The sequence below is a fragment of the Dermacentor variabilis genome, chromosome 10 (assembly GCF_050947875.1).
Source record: "Dermacentor variabilis isolate Ectoservices chromosome 10, ASM5094787v1, whole genome shotgun sequence".
Classification (NCBI taxonomy): Eukaryota; Metazoa; Arthropoda; class Arachnida; order Ixodida; family Ixodidae; genus Dermacentor; species Dermacentor variabilis.
The window spans coordinates 56,680,899-56,697,186 of NC_134577.1; the positions used below are offsets into that span (position 1 = coordinate 56,680,899).

The window sequence follows — 16,288 nt, forward strand, 5'->3', positions numbered from 1 at the left end:
GCGCATTACGGATATTTTCGTACAGTTTGCGGGATCCTTAACGATACGGTAGTACTTAACAGATCAACAGTTGCATACGCAGGAATTTGACGTCACGCAGAGAATACCATTTGGAAACATGCCCCCTACCTCTATGTATAGAGATACGAGGACACTTACCAAGACGGCATATAAAGAAACAAGTAAAATTTCGTAAAGTCTCCATTCATGTTTACCGGTGTACCAACGATGCCAGCGTCTTTCGATCCCGTGAAATTCAGAATCCGAGGGGGTCATTCAAGTGAGCCAAGCGCGTCAGTGCTGTAGGAACTGCAGATGCTTGAGCTTGGTCATTCCTTACTCACCCAACGGTAAAGTTGCAAGTTACATAGCCCAGCAAGCTTTCTCTTGCTAGTCGCGCTAAACCATTTCAGGATACATCTGCAGGCATACTTGCCTTCAAATTAATGGCTATACGCCAAGCTAATCAAACAGAATAATAATTCTTCAGAAAAGAGCAGTCCGGTTAATTAAGAAATTTCATCGTGGAAGTCACGCAGCACTTTTCTAAGAGTGGTCTTTGAAGATGTATCACTTATTCGATGCTGAAATAATGTCGTACATAAAGAGGAAAACTCGGGGAACGCGGGAGAGGGAAATTCAAGACTATAAACAAAACATGAACAAGGTAAAAGCGGGAACTAACGTTTGCACAAGAGGATTTGTCTTTTTCAAGGAGACACGCGTTCCTCGGGACAGTATATATAGGTAGCGTTCTTCAAAAGAGGAGAGGGCGTAAGGTGGGTGGGTGAGGCAACGGCCTAAGGTGTGTTAGTAGCGAGGGTGTACAATTACGAATAAAGGGGGTGCTATGCGCGCGGCAAGTTAGAGGGCCGTGTGTCAGCCGGCGTGTCAAGAGAGGGAGAGAATCAACTTTTATACTCAGCCCTTAGTAAAGGTTGGTGCGCGCTGGCACGAGATGGGTGGAACCTTCTTCTCAGGTCCCATATGCGTCCAGCAATTCCTGGCCCCTAGCCGCCAGCGCGATCTTGGTCGGTAGATCGGGGCTAGACAACGAGGTCTCCCATCGCTCCGGGGGGTTGGGGCTGGGGACGGTGGGCGGTTGGGATGGTGGGGGCTTCTTGAGCTTAGTGCACTCTGCAAGGATGTGGGCTAGAGCGCCTTTTGATCGTCTGCAAATAGGGCATGAATTGTGATGCTCTGTTGCGAACATCTTGTGCAAGAGCACGGGATGCGCTAGCGACCCCGTTTACGTGCGTCGCACGATTGTTAGCTGTATTCGGCTGAGTTGCGGAGGCGAACGGGGAAGCCTACATCTGCCACTTCTGTACATTTGGGTGATTTATTTGTAACTTGTCACGGGGTGCGGTAGCTCTGGCTCGTCCTCGGCCCGTATTGACAGTTCTCGGGAATAGTGGTCGGCGAGTGCGTTGCATTCCACTTGCGAGTGAGCCGGGACCCACGCGAGCTCAATGGCCCGTTAGTGCCGCGGGAGAGATGTTCCCCTTGCGGTAGCTTGTGTAGGCGGTTTAGGAGTCTGTGACCACGGTCCTCACTCCCGGTTGTGTGAGTGCGAGCGATACGGCCCCTTCTGCTTCGGCTGTATTCGTCTTCCACACCGACGCGCCTGTGACCAGTTTATCGATGGTGGTGAAGACTGCCGTTGCTCTGGTTCTGTGCTTGGGAAGCGAGGCGTCCGCGTAGAGAACCTCGGGGTCCTCTTCCAGCTGTCGAGCCAGTGCCTTGGCCCGCGTTGAGCGTCTCTCGTCGTACCTCCCCGGCTGCACGTTCCGGGAGAGGGGCTTGGTCTTAATAATGTCTCTCCACGTTGTGGGCAGTGGCTTCGTTGTAGGTTGCTGTTCAATTTTCCATGCTATCTTGCGTAGGACGGCCCGACCGTGCTCTGTCCGGCTCAGCCTTACTCTCTGGTGGGATAGGTGTGCTTCCACCATCTCTTCCACCGTGTTGTGGGAACCCATTTCCAGAAGCTTCTGCGTTTACGAGTAGACGGGGTTGCCCGTGACGAGTTTGACTGCTTTCCTTATCGTCGTATTCAGCGTCTCGCGGTTCACCTTCGCAAGCTGGAGGCACGGGGCGGAGTACGTTATGCGTGACACGACGAATGCGTGCACCAGGGGCAGTGCGTCTTCTTCTTTGATTCCTCTGTTGGTGACTTTCCGGATCGTGCTCAGGACCTGCTCTGATGTGGTCTTGATTTTGTTGATGGCTTCGTGCGCGTTGCCGTCACTGCGCAACAGCAGGCCCAGTATCCCGATCTGCTGCGTTGGCTTGATCTCTGTGCCGTCGATGGTGATAATTATGTTCGGCGGCGGCTCGTTCTTTGGTCTTCCGGGCTTTACCATGAGCAGCTCCGATTTCTATGGAGCGCAGCTCACGCCGCAGGACGTGGCATACTCGTGGATGGTCGTTGCCGCTCTCTGCAGGGCTTCCTAGCCCCAGGCATCGGACCCCGCGCGGTTCGTCCACACCGTTATATCGTCGGCATATCGTCGATCTGAATGATTAGTTCAACCTGGCACTCCAGGGGCAGGAGTGCCAGGTTGAAAAGCAGAGGACCGACCCCTGCGGGGTACCCCTGTCTCCAAGCTACACAGGGTCTGACCGTTCCTTTCCTCTCCGGATAGTTGCCGTTCTATTGGTTAGGAAATCTTTAATATAGCTGTAGGTCTTGCGGCCAGACCCCGTCTTGTGCAGCTTCTCCAGCACGCTGGCGTGGGATACGTTGTCAACGGCCGCGAGCTCAGTACCCCTCTATCTGCTACGCTGGATACCGCACATATGGTGTGAATTTATGAGATATGAGTTGGCATACTTTCGTACATATGCCCTTCCGGGTACAAGCAATAAAATTATACACATGTTCGCTCCAACATTAAAAAATCGCAGTTTCGCCAGAAAGGCAAAGCAATAGTCTGCTATAGCAAATTGCTAGATAGCTAATTAAGCATAGTACGTTTAGCCGCAGTATAAACTAAGAAACATTCGCTCACCAAATGAATTAACAAGCATGGTGTCAGTGCGCACACGTAAACCTGAGCACATCACAGTCGATGAGCGCGGACAGTTCTCTTCCAAAACACTGGTGTGAGCAAGCGCGGCAGCAGCAGCGAGTGAAGTCACCCTCATGCGGTCGGTCGCTTCAGGCCAAGAGCGGCCAGAACAGAACACGCGCAATCATGCCTCTGCAGATCCCTTTCAACATAGGGCGCACGCCACCGCACGCAGGCGTGCAATGTAGGCACTTGTTGGAGGAGTCGAAGCCACACCGCCCCCTTTCCTTCTTCGCTGCATCCCCGCTTCCCTCAATATATGACGCCCGAGACTGAGCCTTGATCGTTAGTTTCCCTCGCGTGCTTACACTTAAGTACACATAAAGCGCACGACGGGCTGCGACGGTCTCATCGCCCTTGGGCTTTATACGGAACATCACAGCGACGCTGACGAAAAAAAATGCGCCTGGAGTGTCCACATAATTGCCATCGCAATAAAAGTAAATGTTCTTGGCGCTTTACGTGTAAAAACCGGAATGCAATTACAACGTAGAAAGTTGGGCGAGCTGGATGATTCGGAGGCACGCCTTCGCGAGGACTACAAGATAATTCTGACAGCCTGGGTTTCGTCAATGTGCACCGAATGCGCAATATTTATGACACAACGCCATCTTACACAATGACTTACCCAGAGAGGATCCGCGCGCGGAACCGTGTCACTAGTGATGCTCATTCCAAGAAGTATTTGGCCCACGACTTTGATGCGGAAAGTCCACGTGTAGTCTGGGAAATGGGAAAGAAATTTAGAATTGGTGATATAGAGCCATCTCAAGAGGATCAGGATGCTCGTGGCAAGCATGTATTATGCTAGGCAACAGCCTGTAATCGAATAGGGTATTAGCGAAGAATATCTGTCTGTCTGTCTGTGTCTGTCTGTCTGTCTGTCTGTCTGTCTGTCTGTCTGTCTGGTCTGGTCTGGTCTGGTCTGGTCTGGTCTGGTCTGGTCTGGTCTGGTCTGGTCTGGTCTGGTCTGGTCTGGTCTGGTCTGGTCTGGTCTGGTCTGGTCTGGTCTGGTCTGGTCTGGTCTGGTCTGGTCTGGTCTGGTCTGGTCTGGTCTGGTCTGGTCTGGTCTGGTCTGGTCTGGTCTGGTCTGGTCTGGTCTGGTCTGGTCTGGTCTGGTCTGGTCTGGTCTGGTCTGGTCTGGTCTGGTCTGGTCTGGTCTGGTCTGGTCTGGTCTGGTCTGGTCTTCGTGAAAACCCTATTCGATTACCTAGCATAAAACATGCTTCCCGCGAGCATTCTGATCCTCTTGTCATTAATAACATCTACATACGAATCCGTGTTAAGTATGCTCAAGGCGGATTCGCACTGTGGCTTTGGCAGTGTCGCCAGAGTGCTGTCACGCTATCTACTAGTGCTTGCGGATAACCGTCAAACCGGCTATCCGGTTCAACCGGAGGGAAGTGAAACCAGTCTCGAAATCTGGTTAACCGGTTGTCCGACTTTGAAGAAACGGATACTTAGGATATACGGTTTAAATACCTGGTCAGCCGGATGTTCCAACATTCGGATAAAACAATTCCCAAAGAAAAATTTAAAAAGAAAGGCAGACAAGTAGGCTAACGAGAGCAGATATCGGTTTTGCAACACCGGAAGCAGAAGTAATTGCAAATATATAAGAACAAGAGAGAGACGGAGTGGCAATTTCGGCACAAATCCAGAAGAACAAGTTATCCGGCTATCTGAATATTCCGGCACTATTAGGCGAAAAAAAAACGATAAAATAAACGATCACATCGGTTATGCGGTTTTACCAGCCTATGCATAGACTGGCCTGAACGGAGTGGACGTGGTAACCACTACCTTAAATCCATATAATCTTTTGTTTGGGCGCTGGAAAAGGGCGACGGTTTTTCCTTCGGTCTCACTGGCCACACCCTGCGCAGCGCACCAGACCATACGAGTGTCCTGACACGCATTCAGCGTACCGCTGAACCAGGCTTTGTCTTTCATTGTTTCGCCAGCTATATTTTTGTGCCCTTCATTTTGTCAAAAAGAAGTAAAATGCTGAGCACGAACAGGCTTTTTTAAAAAGGTCAACCGTTCCATACACCGACGATGCGGATGGTTGAGTTACAATTTGGCTGTGAACTTTTGTTCAAGTCCCACAGGCATTGGTCTACATGCTTGGTCGCTGTTTCGACGCACACTATATATTTAGGGTTCTGAACGATGCCAGGTGAATTTTTTGTTACAACAACTGAATATTTGAACTCAGGTGGCGGATGTTGTTTGCAATCACCGCTATCTGATCCACAATTCAATTTTGACACGGGTCAACCAGTCAGTGTTTTGCAAGATTGATTGCTTGCCCAATTTTGGCTGCATTTGTATGGGAAATTCGGAGGCCTATATAAGGCCGTCCAAAATTCTGAGGTTGACGCCACTGATAAGGGGACGTCCACAATCGATTACGCTCAACGACGCCATGCGGCGGCGTGCTCCGTATGGAATGTCATTCAACGAACAGGCTGTAACGCAACCTGTTTCGGAGTCCAAGATTTTCGCTCTGAAACTGCTTATCAGTTATTATGAAATAAAGGTCACCTTAGGTATAAAGCAGTCGAAGGTACAATCGTTTCGCGTGGCTTTTTCAGCCAGTTATCCGTATTTTCTCAGGTCGCGTTTTCCTCGCTCCACGCTTGAGGTCGGCTAAGAGTGTGTGCGGCTGAAGCCCCTTAGAGATGGGGCTCATGTTGGGCTGCAACGATGGAAGTGGTCCAGCTGACGTAGTACGCAGCTGACGTAGTAGCTCCAAGCTGACTCTGTGACCGAACCGTCGGTGATCATTCATCGCTAATACCAGCCAGCAATGCGACCCGTAAAATCGATAACAACCTAAGGATTACAAAAGAAAAAAAAAGCCCACAAAAATTCGGAGGACCTGCCCTTTACCTCTGAAAGAGAGCCGAGCCACTTGGAGTCCACTCACAGCTTAACGACACCGGTCTGGGGTGCTATAACGTAAAGCTTTTTGCGACTTTTCCATTCCATTTCTGCAATCACCCCTCCACGATTGGCAAAAAAATTGGGGGGTGGGGGGCACCCCCATTTCGCCTGTGTATCATACGACGTCACGAAACCGCGATAGCTCCCCATGTGATATGATGGGCACTCATAATGTGTAAAGCGCCGTGGTTGCTCAGTGGCTGTGGTGCTGGGCTGCTGAGCAGGAGGCCGCGGGATCGAATCCCGGCCACCGCGGCCGCATTTAGACGGGGGCGAAATGCGAAAGCACCCGTGTATTTAGATTTAGGTCCACGTTAAAGAACCCCAGGTGGTGGAAATTTGCGGAGTACTCCACTACGGCGTGCCTCTTAATCAGAAAGTGGTTTTGGCACGTTAAACCCCATAAGTTAATTTTTTCATTATGCGTAATCAGACTGAAGAAAACAAAAATAATTATTGCTGATTCGGCGTAATTTCGCCATTGGCCCTCTGCTTTTGGTGGTGAGAATTTCTCGGGCTGAGCCCACTTCGCCTGTCTGTCACACCCCCCCCCCCTCGCCCCCAAATCGCAAAAACGCGAAATTTCACAGCTATAAGATGACGTTTCCACATTAAAGATGCAATAATATGCTGAACAAAGCTGATTTTTTTTTTCTGAATGGCTGGGTACTGCCCCGTTCTGAAAGGAATAGAAGACGACTGCGAGCCAATCGCACAGGCACTGGCTACTCACAGCTGCTGGAGAGCATGGATTTATTTGCGTATAATAGAACTTTATTACTGTATGTATTCTTTTATTCCGGTACGGTAGTGCTGCAGGCTCTTGGAGGCGTCTTTCGGCCCCGATCAAACGCGCATGTTTCCTTCTTTCCAAAGGCAGCCAGCTCATTGAAAGATTTCCCACGCGCGTCAAGTGCCTCCTTCTCGCCCTCTTTTGTCGTGGCAGCTCATTTCCTTGGGGTCGCTATGTTAGACTGCGCCGTCTCCGGGATTGGCCCACATTCTTTGGATCTTCGCTCAAACTGCTTTAATAACGCCATGTTTGCAGTGTGCGACGTTGCACCGCCCTCGCAACAGGCCTGATTTGTGGTGTTTTAACATTTTTCGCCAGAGTACAGATGTCATCGTCATTTTAACGTAGACTACATGACCTAGAGATTCGCGCTTAGGGAATGCGAAACACTTAGTCGCAGATCACGGTAAAATCCGCGTTCTTTTCGATAACCCCCGTTGACTGCGTACGCAAAACCTAACGAGCGGCATCTCGTTTAATTGGCGTCGAAGAACCGCGGTAGAAGTCATGCCATCGCGGCCGTACGATCATCTTCACCGTCGTCGTCTTTATTCTGATGTTACATGCGCCCAAGCTCGCGTCGCACACGCACAGACACTGCGTGTACTGGTAACTCTGTGCAAAACGTGACAGGATGCTCAGCAGCCAGCTACTGCGATATGTGTCGGCGTAACATCTATTCTAGCAGTGCGTGACATCAGCGAGCATTTTGTTTTGTTCCGTTTTGGTGCAAGTACCCTGGAACATCGTTTGTAAGGTTACTTACTTATGGTGTTTTCCACGTCGATTTTGTAGAAAGGCTTGTCATTCAGGAGTGCCTGAAAAAAACGAATGATAACCAAAAGTACAATATTTCGGAAAATAAAGGTGTCAGAACCTTTTAAGCAATTTCAATGCATATCTATCGCTCGAAACAGGTATGAATGAGGTCACGCAACATTTCGTTTCTTCAAATAGCTATCGCAGAAAGCGGCGTGGTTCAGTATGGCTAAAAGCGCTATTGGATCTTTGCCAGCTCCCGGCGCAAAGCCTTACGATGATTCATGTATGGCGTTTGCCTTCCTGTGTAAATATGACAGAGCTGTGGACAAATTGCAACCTCCTGGGACTTTGTCGTTTACGAAAAGCTCGTTATGGGAACGTTTATTTTTCTTTCTTTTCTCTTATTCTTTTTTAAATTCATGGCCAAACGAATGTGGTCATCTCGACCGAAAGTTGAATGCACGACCTTCTTTCAGGCAAATAAATTATTCGATTTGATTTCATTTGATTCTGCTAAGCAGCAGCACGTTGTAGACGCAGTGAGATAGCGCCTGGGTAAAGATATTGCTACGGAACAGCCGCCACAGTGTCGTTGCACTGAGGAGAAAGAAGACGACGAGTGCCCGCTTGATTTAGCATCTCCGATTTCGCCTTCCGTTACCTTCCCTGTAAATAAATTGTATATAACATTGGGCTTCAGCTACACATAACAATATTACAACTATATATAGTGCGAGCGTAACATCGCAAATTGCTGCGAAGATTGCAGGTTGACTGGACGGGTTGAAAATAATTACTGATTACTCTTCTGCCATTCACGTCTTGTAGAGGTCCTCTAGTTTGTATTCCTGTTCTCCTCGGTAAAAAAGCAATGCGACGCACGGTGTTTACCTTTCGAGGAATTAGGAAGACTGTTGTGCTGTAACGAACCATATGCGTTTCATCTGTGTAGCGTATTTGCCGACTGCCTAAGAAGTTCTTTATAAAATCGTTCCAGGGTGTCATGCTGCCATTGTCCGCAATGTTTCGAGGAGTCCTGAATAATTCTACAAGACACAAAGTTCTAATTCTGTGAAAAAAAAAAAATTGGGGCATGTAAGGTGTAATGCGTGGCGAAACTATCACGCTCTTGGCTTAATTTAAAACGTTGCAAATAATTACGGAACCCTCGTTTCTTCCTACTTTCGTGCGTTATACCAGGTTTGCGTTTCGTATTTGCGTTTTCCTCGGTGAACTAAACACTGTACCTTGTATATATTCACCCAACATAATGGGAACGTTATGGATGTGTAGGCAAAGTTGAATATGTGGGATTTTTATGCGGCCTTTGCAAGGTGGCTCGTATTCTTGCGCTTCGGAGAGGTATGAGTGTTTTTTTTTGCATAATTAGCGCAAAATTTACTCAGCTTCCATGGTATAACTGCAAATGCCACCAAACGTCCAATTGATCGAGTATTCCAGGAACACTGTTCCATATTTGCGTGCGAAATTCAATGCAGGTACATTAAATACAGCTTTTGCGAAAACATTCCTTTGGTAAGTGCTCTAAAGCGTTATATTGTTATTTTGCGATATGCTTTTCAGTGCGCCGAGGGTACAATAAGCTCTATGAAGTATATACTTACATAAAATAAAAACTATGTTTTTTGGTTCACGTACGCAAAGGCCAGATCGTGAATGTAAATTGCAGCTTTTGTAGTAAGTCTCAAATAATAATGCGATCCTGCGCGTTGTAATAAAATTGCCCAAGAGATGCTTAATTTAGCCCGTTCACCTCGAATAAAGACCAATGCCCTAAGAACAAATATAGAGAACGTGTGGGAACTCTGAAAAAATTACGTACGAAGTTAAATGCACATGTATCAAATACTGTCATTGCAAAAAACAAAATCTGTAATCAAGTGCTTCAACATGTTATACGACCACATTACAGTATATACTTTTTTGCGTCACGCCAAGTCCATATTTGGCAAAACTGAAATCACAAAGTCTGGGTTATGCGTGCACAAACTTGAGTTTGCGCATGGTAATGGCGGCCTTAGTAATAAGTTTCATACTCAAGCGCGTCTTAGAATTTTACAAGCGCTGCATAATTTATCCCGCTGCCGTGGCTTTAATACATATGCCAGCCAGATCAGATTTAGGAAATAATGTATAATTCGTGCGGATATATACAGCCTTTGCAAAACATTCCCTTCGCAAGTGCTTGGAAGCGTTAATGACCATATTACGCTTTGGTTCTTCATGTGTTATGGTTAAATCTCTTTTATATTGCGCTTTTATTCGCCAGAAATGACGGGCTGTTCCTGGGTTACGTGCAGCCGCAGTTCATGGACGTACGCATTAAAGTGCTCAAGAGCCTTGTGACTGTGCTTTACGAGTGGTGCCACATTTAGCATGCGGCCTTGGCATAAATACTAGTGCACGCAAATAACAAGGTTAGCAAAAGTAAGGAAACCACTACGCTAAATCCGTATGCGAAAGTAAATGGGCGTGAATCAAATACCAGCGTGTGCAAAAACTTTTCTTAAGCAAAGGTAAGCAAGCAAATGTTGCCTAGAAATAAGTACATTACACCAAGCTTATATGTGGGGGCAAAGGGGGACATTTTAACTTTAGTCTTTCACAAAACATTTGCATTTCTAGAGTATTAAGCACTGCAAATTATTATGGAATCCTCGTTTTTTTTTCTTTGGCGTTTTCATGCATTATACCCTGTTTGTTGTACCTTTTCTCGGTGTCCTCAGTGAACTAGACTAGGCTCCTCGATTACATTAGGTGAAAGTAAAATTCAGGTTATGGTGGTTGTCTAGGCAAAATTCAAAGAGCGAGGGAGGAGGTGGGGGGAGGAGGGCGGGCTGACTGCTACCTTTGCTATAGTTAAGTTTGCAAAGGCCGCTGCACGTAATGAGTGTTTTACGAGAGGTTCAAATCGGCCCGGTTCAATGAGAAGTCTATGAGCTCAACGGACATCAAATTTCGCCGCGATGACAAGCGGGCTGGGAAGAGGACATAGGAGGAAGAAATTATTCACCAACGTTTCTGCGAAGTAAAGTGTGCGTGGATGAATTGCAACCTTCATCGGAAGAATAAAAAAAGAAAAAGACTCCTTGACGAGCGCTCCAAAGCCACTGCTGTGTGTAAGGCTTAAATCTTGTAGGAGCTGTGAAGAAGAAGACGCTCCTCGAGCCGCAGCCGCATCGCCGACGCGCGGCTCGGCTCGGCTCGCGCTGTTGATCGCTGGCGTCTTTTTGGACAGTGCTTCGGGCTGTCTCGCTGTTCCCGGTTGCTGTGCCTTTGCATTATGAGCCGCCAATAAACCTCTTCTCAATTGGTGGAAGTGCTGAGACTTAAACCATATAGTTTCTCACTATAACAGCTAAAGGGAAATCTGGCGCCACCCTCTATGGGAGTTTCTTGAGGGGGCACCGTGCCGTCATGGGGATGACGCTGTATGTGTCTACGAGGCTCGTGTTGGCTGGTGTTGTAAGAGGCTTCGTCTAAAACGTGGATATGGCTACACAAATAACGCGTTCCCAAAGTAAAATATTCATAAAATGTTTTCATTCACGCATATTCCGTCTTTACTCACCTACAATGCATGAGCAATAGAAGAAAAGCAACAACAGACGACAAACTGTTTCAAAGCGAGCGCGAACCCGTTGATACTTTTTACGTAACATATAGTCGTACACGCAATAACAAGTACTCATAGTTAAGCAAAACATGTTTTTGCGTAATTATAAAGCCAAAACAGCTTTTCACGTGCTGTTTTAGTAGAAAATGAATAATTCCGACAGACGGAACGGTGCTTATCAAGTGCTTCTTCAATGTGTCCTGTCTCTCCGAGAACGATGCCAATCCGAAGTCACAATATACCAGCATTTCCATGTATACCACAGCGCAGTAGCGCCAGATTTCCCTCTAGGTAATGTAGTGAGAAACTCTATGACTGAAACCCCGTCGCTTGAAACCCTGGAGGTGCCATCAAGAACGCTACCGCACGCCATGACCGACAGCTCATCCCAAACGGCGCCGACGCCACAGTCCATCACCTGTACCGGCTTTCCACGACAACGGGACCCCATGATCTTCAGCGGTGCATACGACGAAGACGTGGAAGACTGGTTTGCGTCATATGAACGGGTAAGCGCGCACAAGTGGGATGATCCGGCTAAGGTGATGCAACCCACGTCATCTTTTATCTGGCTGGTGTAGCCCAACTCTGGTTTCACAACCACGCAAGTGACGTACCCACGTGGTCACTCTTCAAGACAACCTTTACGGAAGTGTGCATCCGACCCGCTGTCCGCAAGCTGCGGGCTGAACAACGCTTGCGCATCCGATCACAGCAGACCTCAGAAACGTTCACCAGCTACATTGAAGACGTCGTGGACCTTTGGAAACGAGTCAACGCCGCAATGCCCGAAGCTAAGCGAATTCACCCTATACTGAAAGGCATCGATGACGGCGCATTCCAGATGCTCCTAGCCCGGAATCGACGCACTGTGTCCGAAGTCATCAGCCTATGCCAAAGTTACAATGAATTAAGGAAGCAACGCGCTTCGACTCGGCGTGCTCTGGGAAGCGATGACTTGTTGGCGATCCTTGACAGCATGTATTGACCCATCCTCATTCTTTCAACGGGTCAAGGACTTCGGGCGCGACGAAGTTGCCCGCCAACTTTCTTTTGTTCCTTTCACTCGGGAGCCCACCTCCCGCCTTCCAAACACGCTCCGCACTCTCGTTTCTGAAGAGGTCACTCAAGTTGTCCTTTCCGCACACCATCAGCCGCCTGGATCCACGAATCTCAACTCTGCGCTGGCACTGCAGCCTGTCACCACGCCTCTCACCTATTCGCCGCCAGTCCTGCCTGTGGCCGCGCCTCTTACGTACGCGCAGCCAGTACGTAGGCCTCCGCCGACGTCTTTCGCGACCCAGTGCGAAACGGTGCAGCGGAAGCCCATGCTGCATCTTGGACCGCACCGGGAGCTAATCCTTGGAGGACGCCTGACAATCGCCCCATCTGTTATTCTTGGTGCAATCCCGGACACATCGCCCGATATTGCCGCCATCGCCCTCAAGCGTTCGGCGACGCCTCTCGGCCTTTCCAGTACGGAAGGCAGCCATTTCGCCAATACGACGCTCCTTCCCCCGAACCGTACGCTCGTGCTGACCTCTGAGAATTTCATTCGCGTTCCTCGCCATCCCCTTGCCGAAGCTCGCTCTCCCCAATGCGTCGGCGACCCGCACCATCTGACCAGAAAAACTGAACGTCGCAGTTCAAGAGGCAAGAACTGCGCCCCATTCGAACTGTCTAAGTCCTCGCGCCTGTCCTGCTAAGGTGGTCGAAATTTGTGTGGAAGGTGTTCCTGCATTCGCTGTTGGGGATACCGGCGCAGCCGTTTCTGTGATAGCTGCCAAACTGTGCCATTCGCTGAGCAAGGCGACCGCGCCGCTTTCTGGACCGTCGCTTCGTACGGCAAGCGCGCACCACGTCACTCCGCACGCAGCCTGTAGGGCGCGTGTGTTTATTCACGGCATCGTTTACATCGTCGAGTGCATTGTTCTTCCCACCTGCTCGCATGACGTCATCCTAGGATGGGACTTCTTATCCCATCATAAAGCCGTGGTCGACTGCGCTCGCACCGAAGTTGAATTTTCCCCTTGTGACGCACCCTTGGACGAAGATAAATTCAAATTCAAATTCAAATTCAAATTTTATTTTGCCACCATGGTACAGATGATGGCGGGGACCCGTAGTAAAAGCTGCCGTTGGACAGCTTGACAAGGCCACGGGCCCCCACTTTGACAGCAATACAGTGGTTGTTTTTCTTTCCCTTTTTTTTTTTTCCCTTTTTCCTTTTTTTCACACACACGAAAAAGAAAAGAAAATACAGGAAATACAGATAACAAAGGAAAAAAAAAAATACATATAGCAGAGTTGTTATCCGGTTACAGTAGTCAGCATAAAATCAACAGCATTGTCCTGGCTGGAAAGAAAACTTACAATGATGGTGAAAGAAAGAAGAATTGGGTAGACAAATCACAGAAAAAAAAAAAAAAAAAAAAGGTTAGGTGTAGTGTAAAAAATACTCGAACAGTTTGTGGCGTGTTGTGTTTTGGAGATCAATATCGTTTTGTGCGAGTTTGTTAAGAAGTCGTGGTAGTTTATTTTCTAATGTTTGATTACCATAGAAAGTTCTGTATGTTTTTACGTTCCATTGTGCTATGTTTCTTGTGCTGTACATTGCATCTCGTTTTTCTAAACCAGCTAATTTTGATAGAAAAGATATGTTCTTCAACACCTCGTTTTTCACACACTTGCTCAGACGATAGTCATAAAGTTTAGTAATTGGTAGTAAGTTATACTTTAAGAAAAGTGCGGCCGTATGGTAGGTATGCGGAACATTTTCAACAATTCTTAGAAATTTTTTCTGTAACAAGTGTAGTTTCTGAAGATTGCCTGCTGTTGTTGCACCCCAGGTTAAATGGCAATAGCTAAAATGCGATTGTATCAATGAATTATATAGCATTAGCATTACATTTCGCGGTAGTATCTCACGGTTCTTGTAAAGAAGACCAATAATACGTGAACATTTATTTGTTACAAAGCTAACATGATCATCCCATGACATTCTTTCATTAAATAATATACCTAATGTTTTAAATGAAGGCACAACTTCTAAGGGTACGGACTGAAGGAATATATTCTTAGTGAGACGGACCTTCTTGTTTCTACCTCTGAAAACAACGACTTTAGTCTTTGCTGTGTTAATTCGCAACGCATTTCTGCTACTCCAGTTTTCTATTTGCCTCAGTGCATTGTTTGCAGTATCTGTGAGTTCGGCTGCATTATCTCCGGCAAGAAAAATACTGGTGTCGTCAGCATAGATGATAAATTTAACGAATGGAGTTGCATGTACAATGTCATTGATGTAAAGATTAAACAGAAATGGACCCAAAATGCTACCTTGTGGAACGCCACAGCCTACAGATTGCATATCTGAGAGGAGACCATTTATTGCTACTGCCTGTTTGCGATCCATGAGGTATGACTGCACAAGCGATAGTGCATGGCCGCGGAAGCCACAACGCTCAAGTTTACGAAGAAGTATTGTATGGTTTAATAAGTCGAATGCCTTCGAAAAATCAAGAAAAATACCAATGACTATCCTATTATGTTAGAGTTCGTTCAATATATATTCTCGTTGATCTAATAGTGCAAGTTCAGTAGAGCGGTGCTTACGGAAGCCATACTGAGCTGCTGTTATAATTTTGTGTTTTTCTTCAAACTGCAAAAAGTTTCTAAGTATTACTTTTTCTAGTAGCTTAGAAAACACGGGTAAGATAGATATTGGCCTGTAATTCCCGAGCTGGTTTTTATCACCCTTTTTAAAGATAACTGTTACACGTGCAATCTGCATTTTACGAGGAAATACAGCGGTACTGACACAAAGGTTTAAGATATGCGTGATGTATGGTAAAATAAGGTCAAAAATATACCGTATAGGCTTTATCTGGAGGCCATCAATATCAATGGATGTGCTATTGTTTAGTTCGTGGAAGGCTGTCATTACATCTGCTTCTTCAACCGGTTTGAGAAATATAGTGTCGCTTATATGAACGACATCACTGAGATTGTTATGTGGGACTTGATTTCTAGAAGCGCAAATAAAGTGCGTATTAAACGTATCTGCTAATTCTTTTCCAGTTATACTTACACCATCGATATTTAGCATATTTAATTCACCTGATTTGCTGTTTCTCCCCAAAATTGCGTTTAGCCGCTTCCACATAATGTCGACACGACCACAAGTTGACGTGAATTGATTTGTGTAATAGGCGTTTCTGGCTTTCTTGAGCTCAGTATTCAAGCGGTTTCGATATTTTTTAAACGCTGTCAGATCACATTCAGCTCTCGATTTAATAAACTTATGATATAGGATGTTCTTTGTGTTTATCTTTGCCACCAACTCCGGTGTGACCCATGGTTTGCGACTGTGACGCCTTTGTTTTTTTGTTAATATTGGGAAACAGGCCTCGTAAATCGGCTTCAGAATACCTAAGAATGCCTCGTAAGCATTATTGGCGTCATTTTCTAAAAGGACAGGCCTCCAGTTGTTCTTTTCTACCGAGTTTCTAAATGTCGACAGTGTTTTTTCAGATATAAGTTGGAAAGAATATGTTGAACTACGTTTCTTTTTAGACATGTTTTTAACACACATAAATATTGGCAAGTGATCGCTGATGTCAGAAATTATTACTCCAGATGTGATCATACTAGGGTCATGGTTAGTGATAAACAAATCGATCAGCGATGAAGACGTGATCGTAACACGCGTTGGCATTTTGATTGCATTCAGAAGTCCATGTGTTCTAAGCAATAAATCTAAACTCATTTGGGATGCATCAACCGATAACATATTAATGTTTAGGTCACCACCAAGGACAATGTTTAAATGCTGACTGGTTGCAAATGAAATCAGGCTTTCAAGAAAATTCAAGAATATGGCTACGCAACCCTTTGGTGGACGATAGCACACTACAAAAATAGTGTTGTTCAAACACATTGTTAAGATTTCATATTCTTTCACAGAAACTGTGAATCGCTCTAATATTTCAGGCCGCCACTTCTTCTTAAATGATATGGATACGCCACCACCAATACCAGCGTAACGATTCAGAAAAAATGTCTCATAACCAGGAATTC

At 46.6% G+C, this 16,288-nt stretch overlaps 1 protein-coding gene across 1 annotated transcript in view; it reads right to left on the minus strand.

Moving 5' to 3' along the window:
* The window catches only part of LOC142559549 (uncharacterized), a 77,396-nt gene that overhangs the window by 11,929 nt on the left and 49,179 nt on the right, over nt 1-16,288 (minus strand). Inside the window, exons 4-5 of the mRNA XM_075671129.1 lie at nt 7,580-7,631; nt 3,700-3,794 (exon numbers count right to left, since the gene is read on the minus strand). Of these exons, the coding sequence (XP_075527244.1) occupies nt 3,700-3,794; nt 7,580-7,631 (147 nt within the window). The remainder of the gene's footprint in view (nt 1-3,699; nt 3,795-7,579; nt 7,632-16,288) is intronic.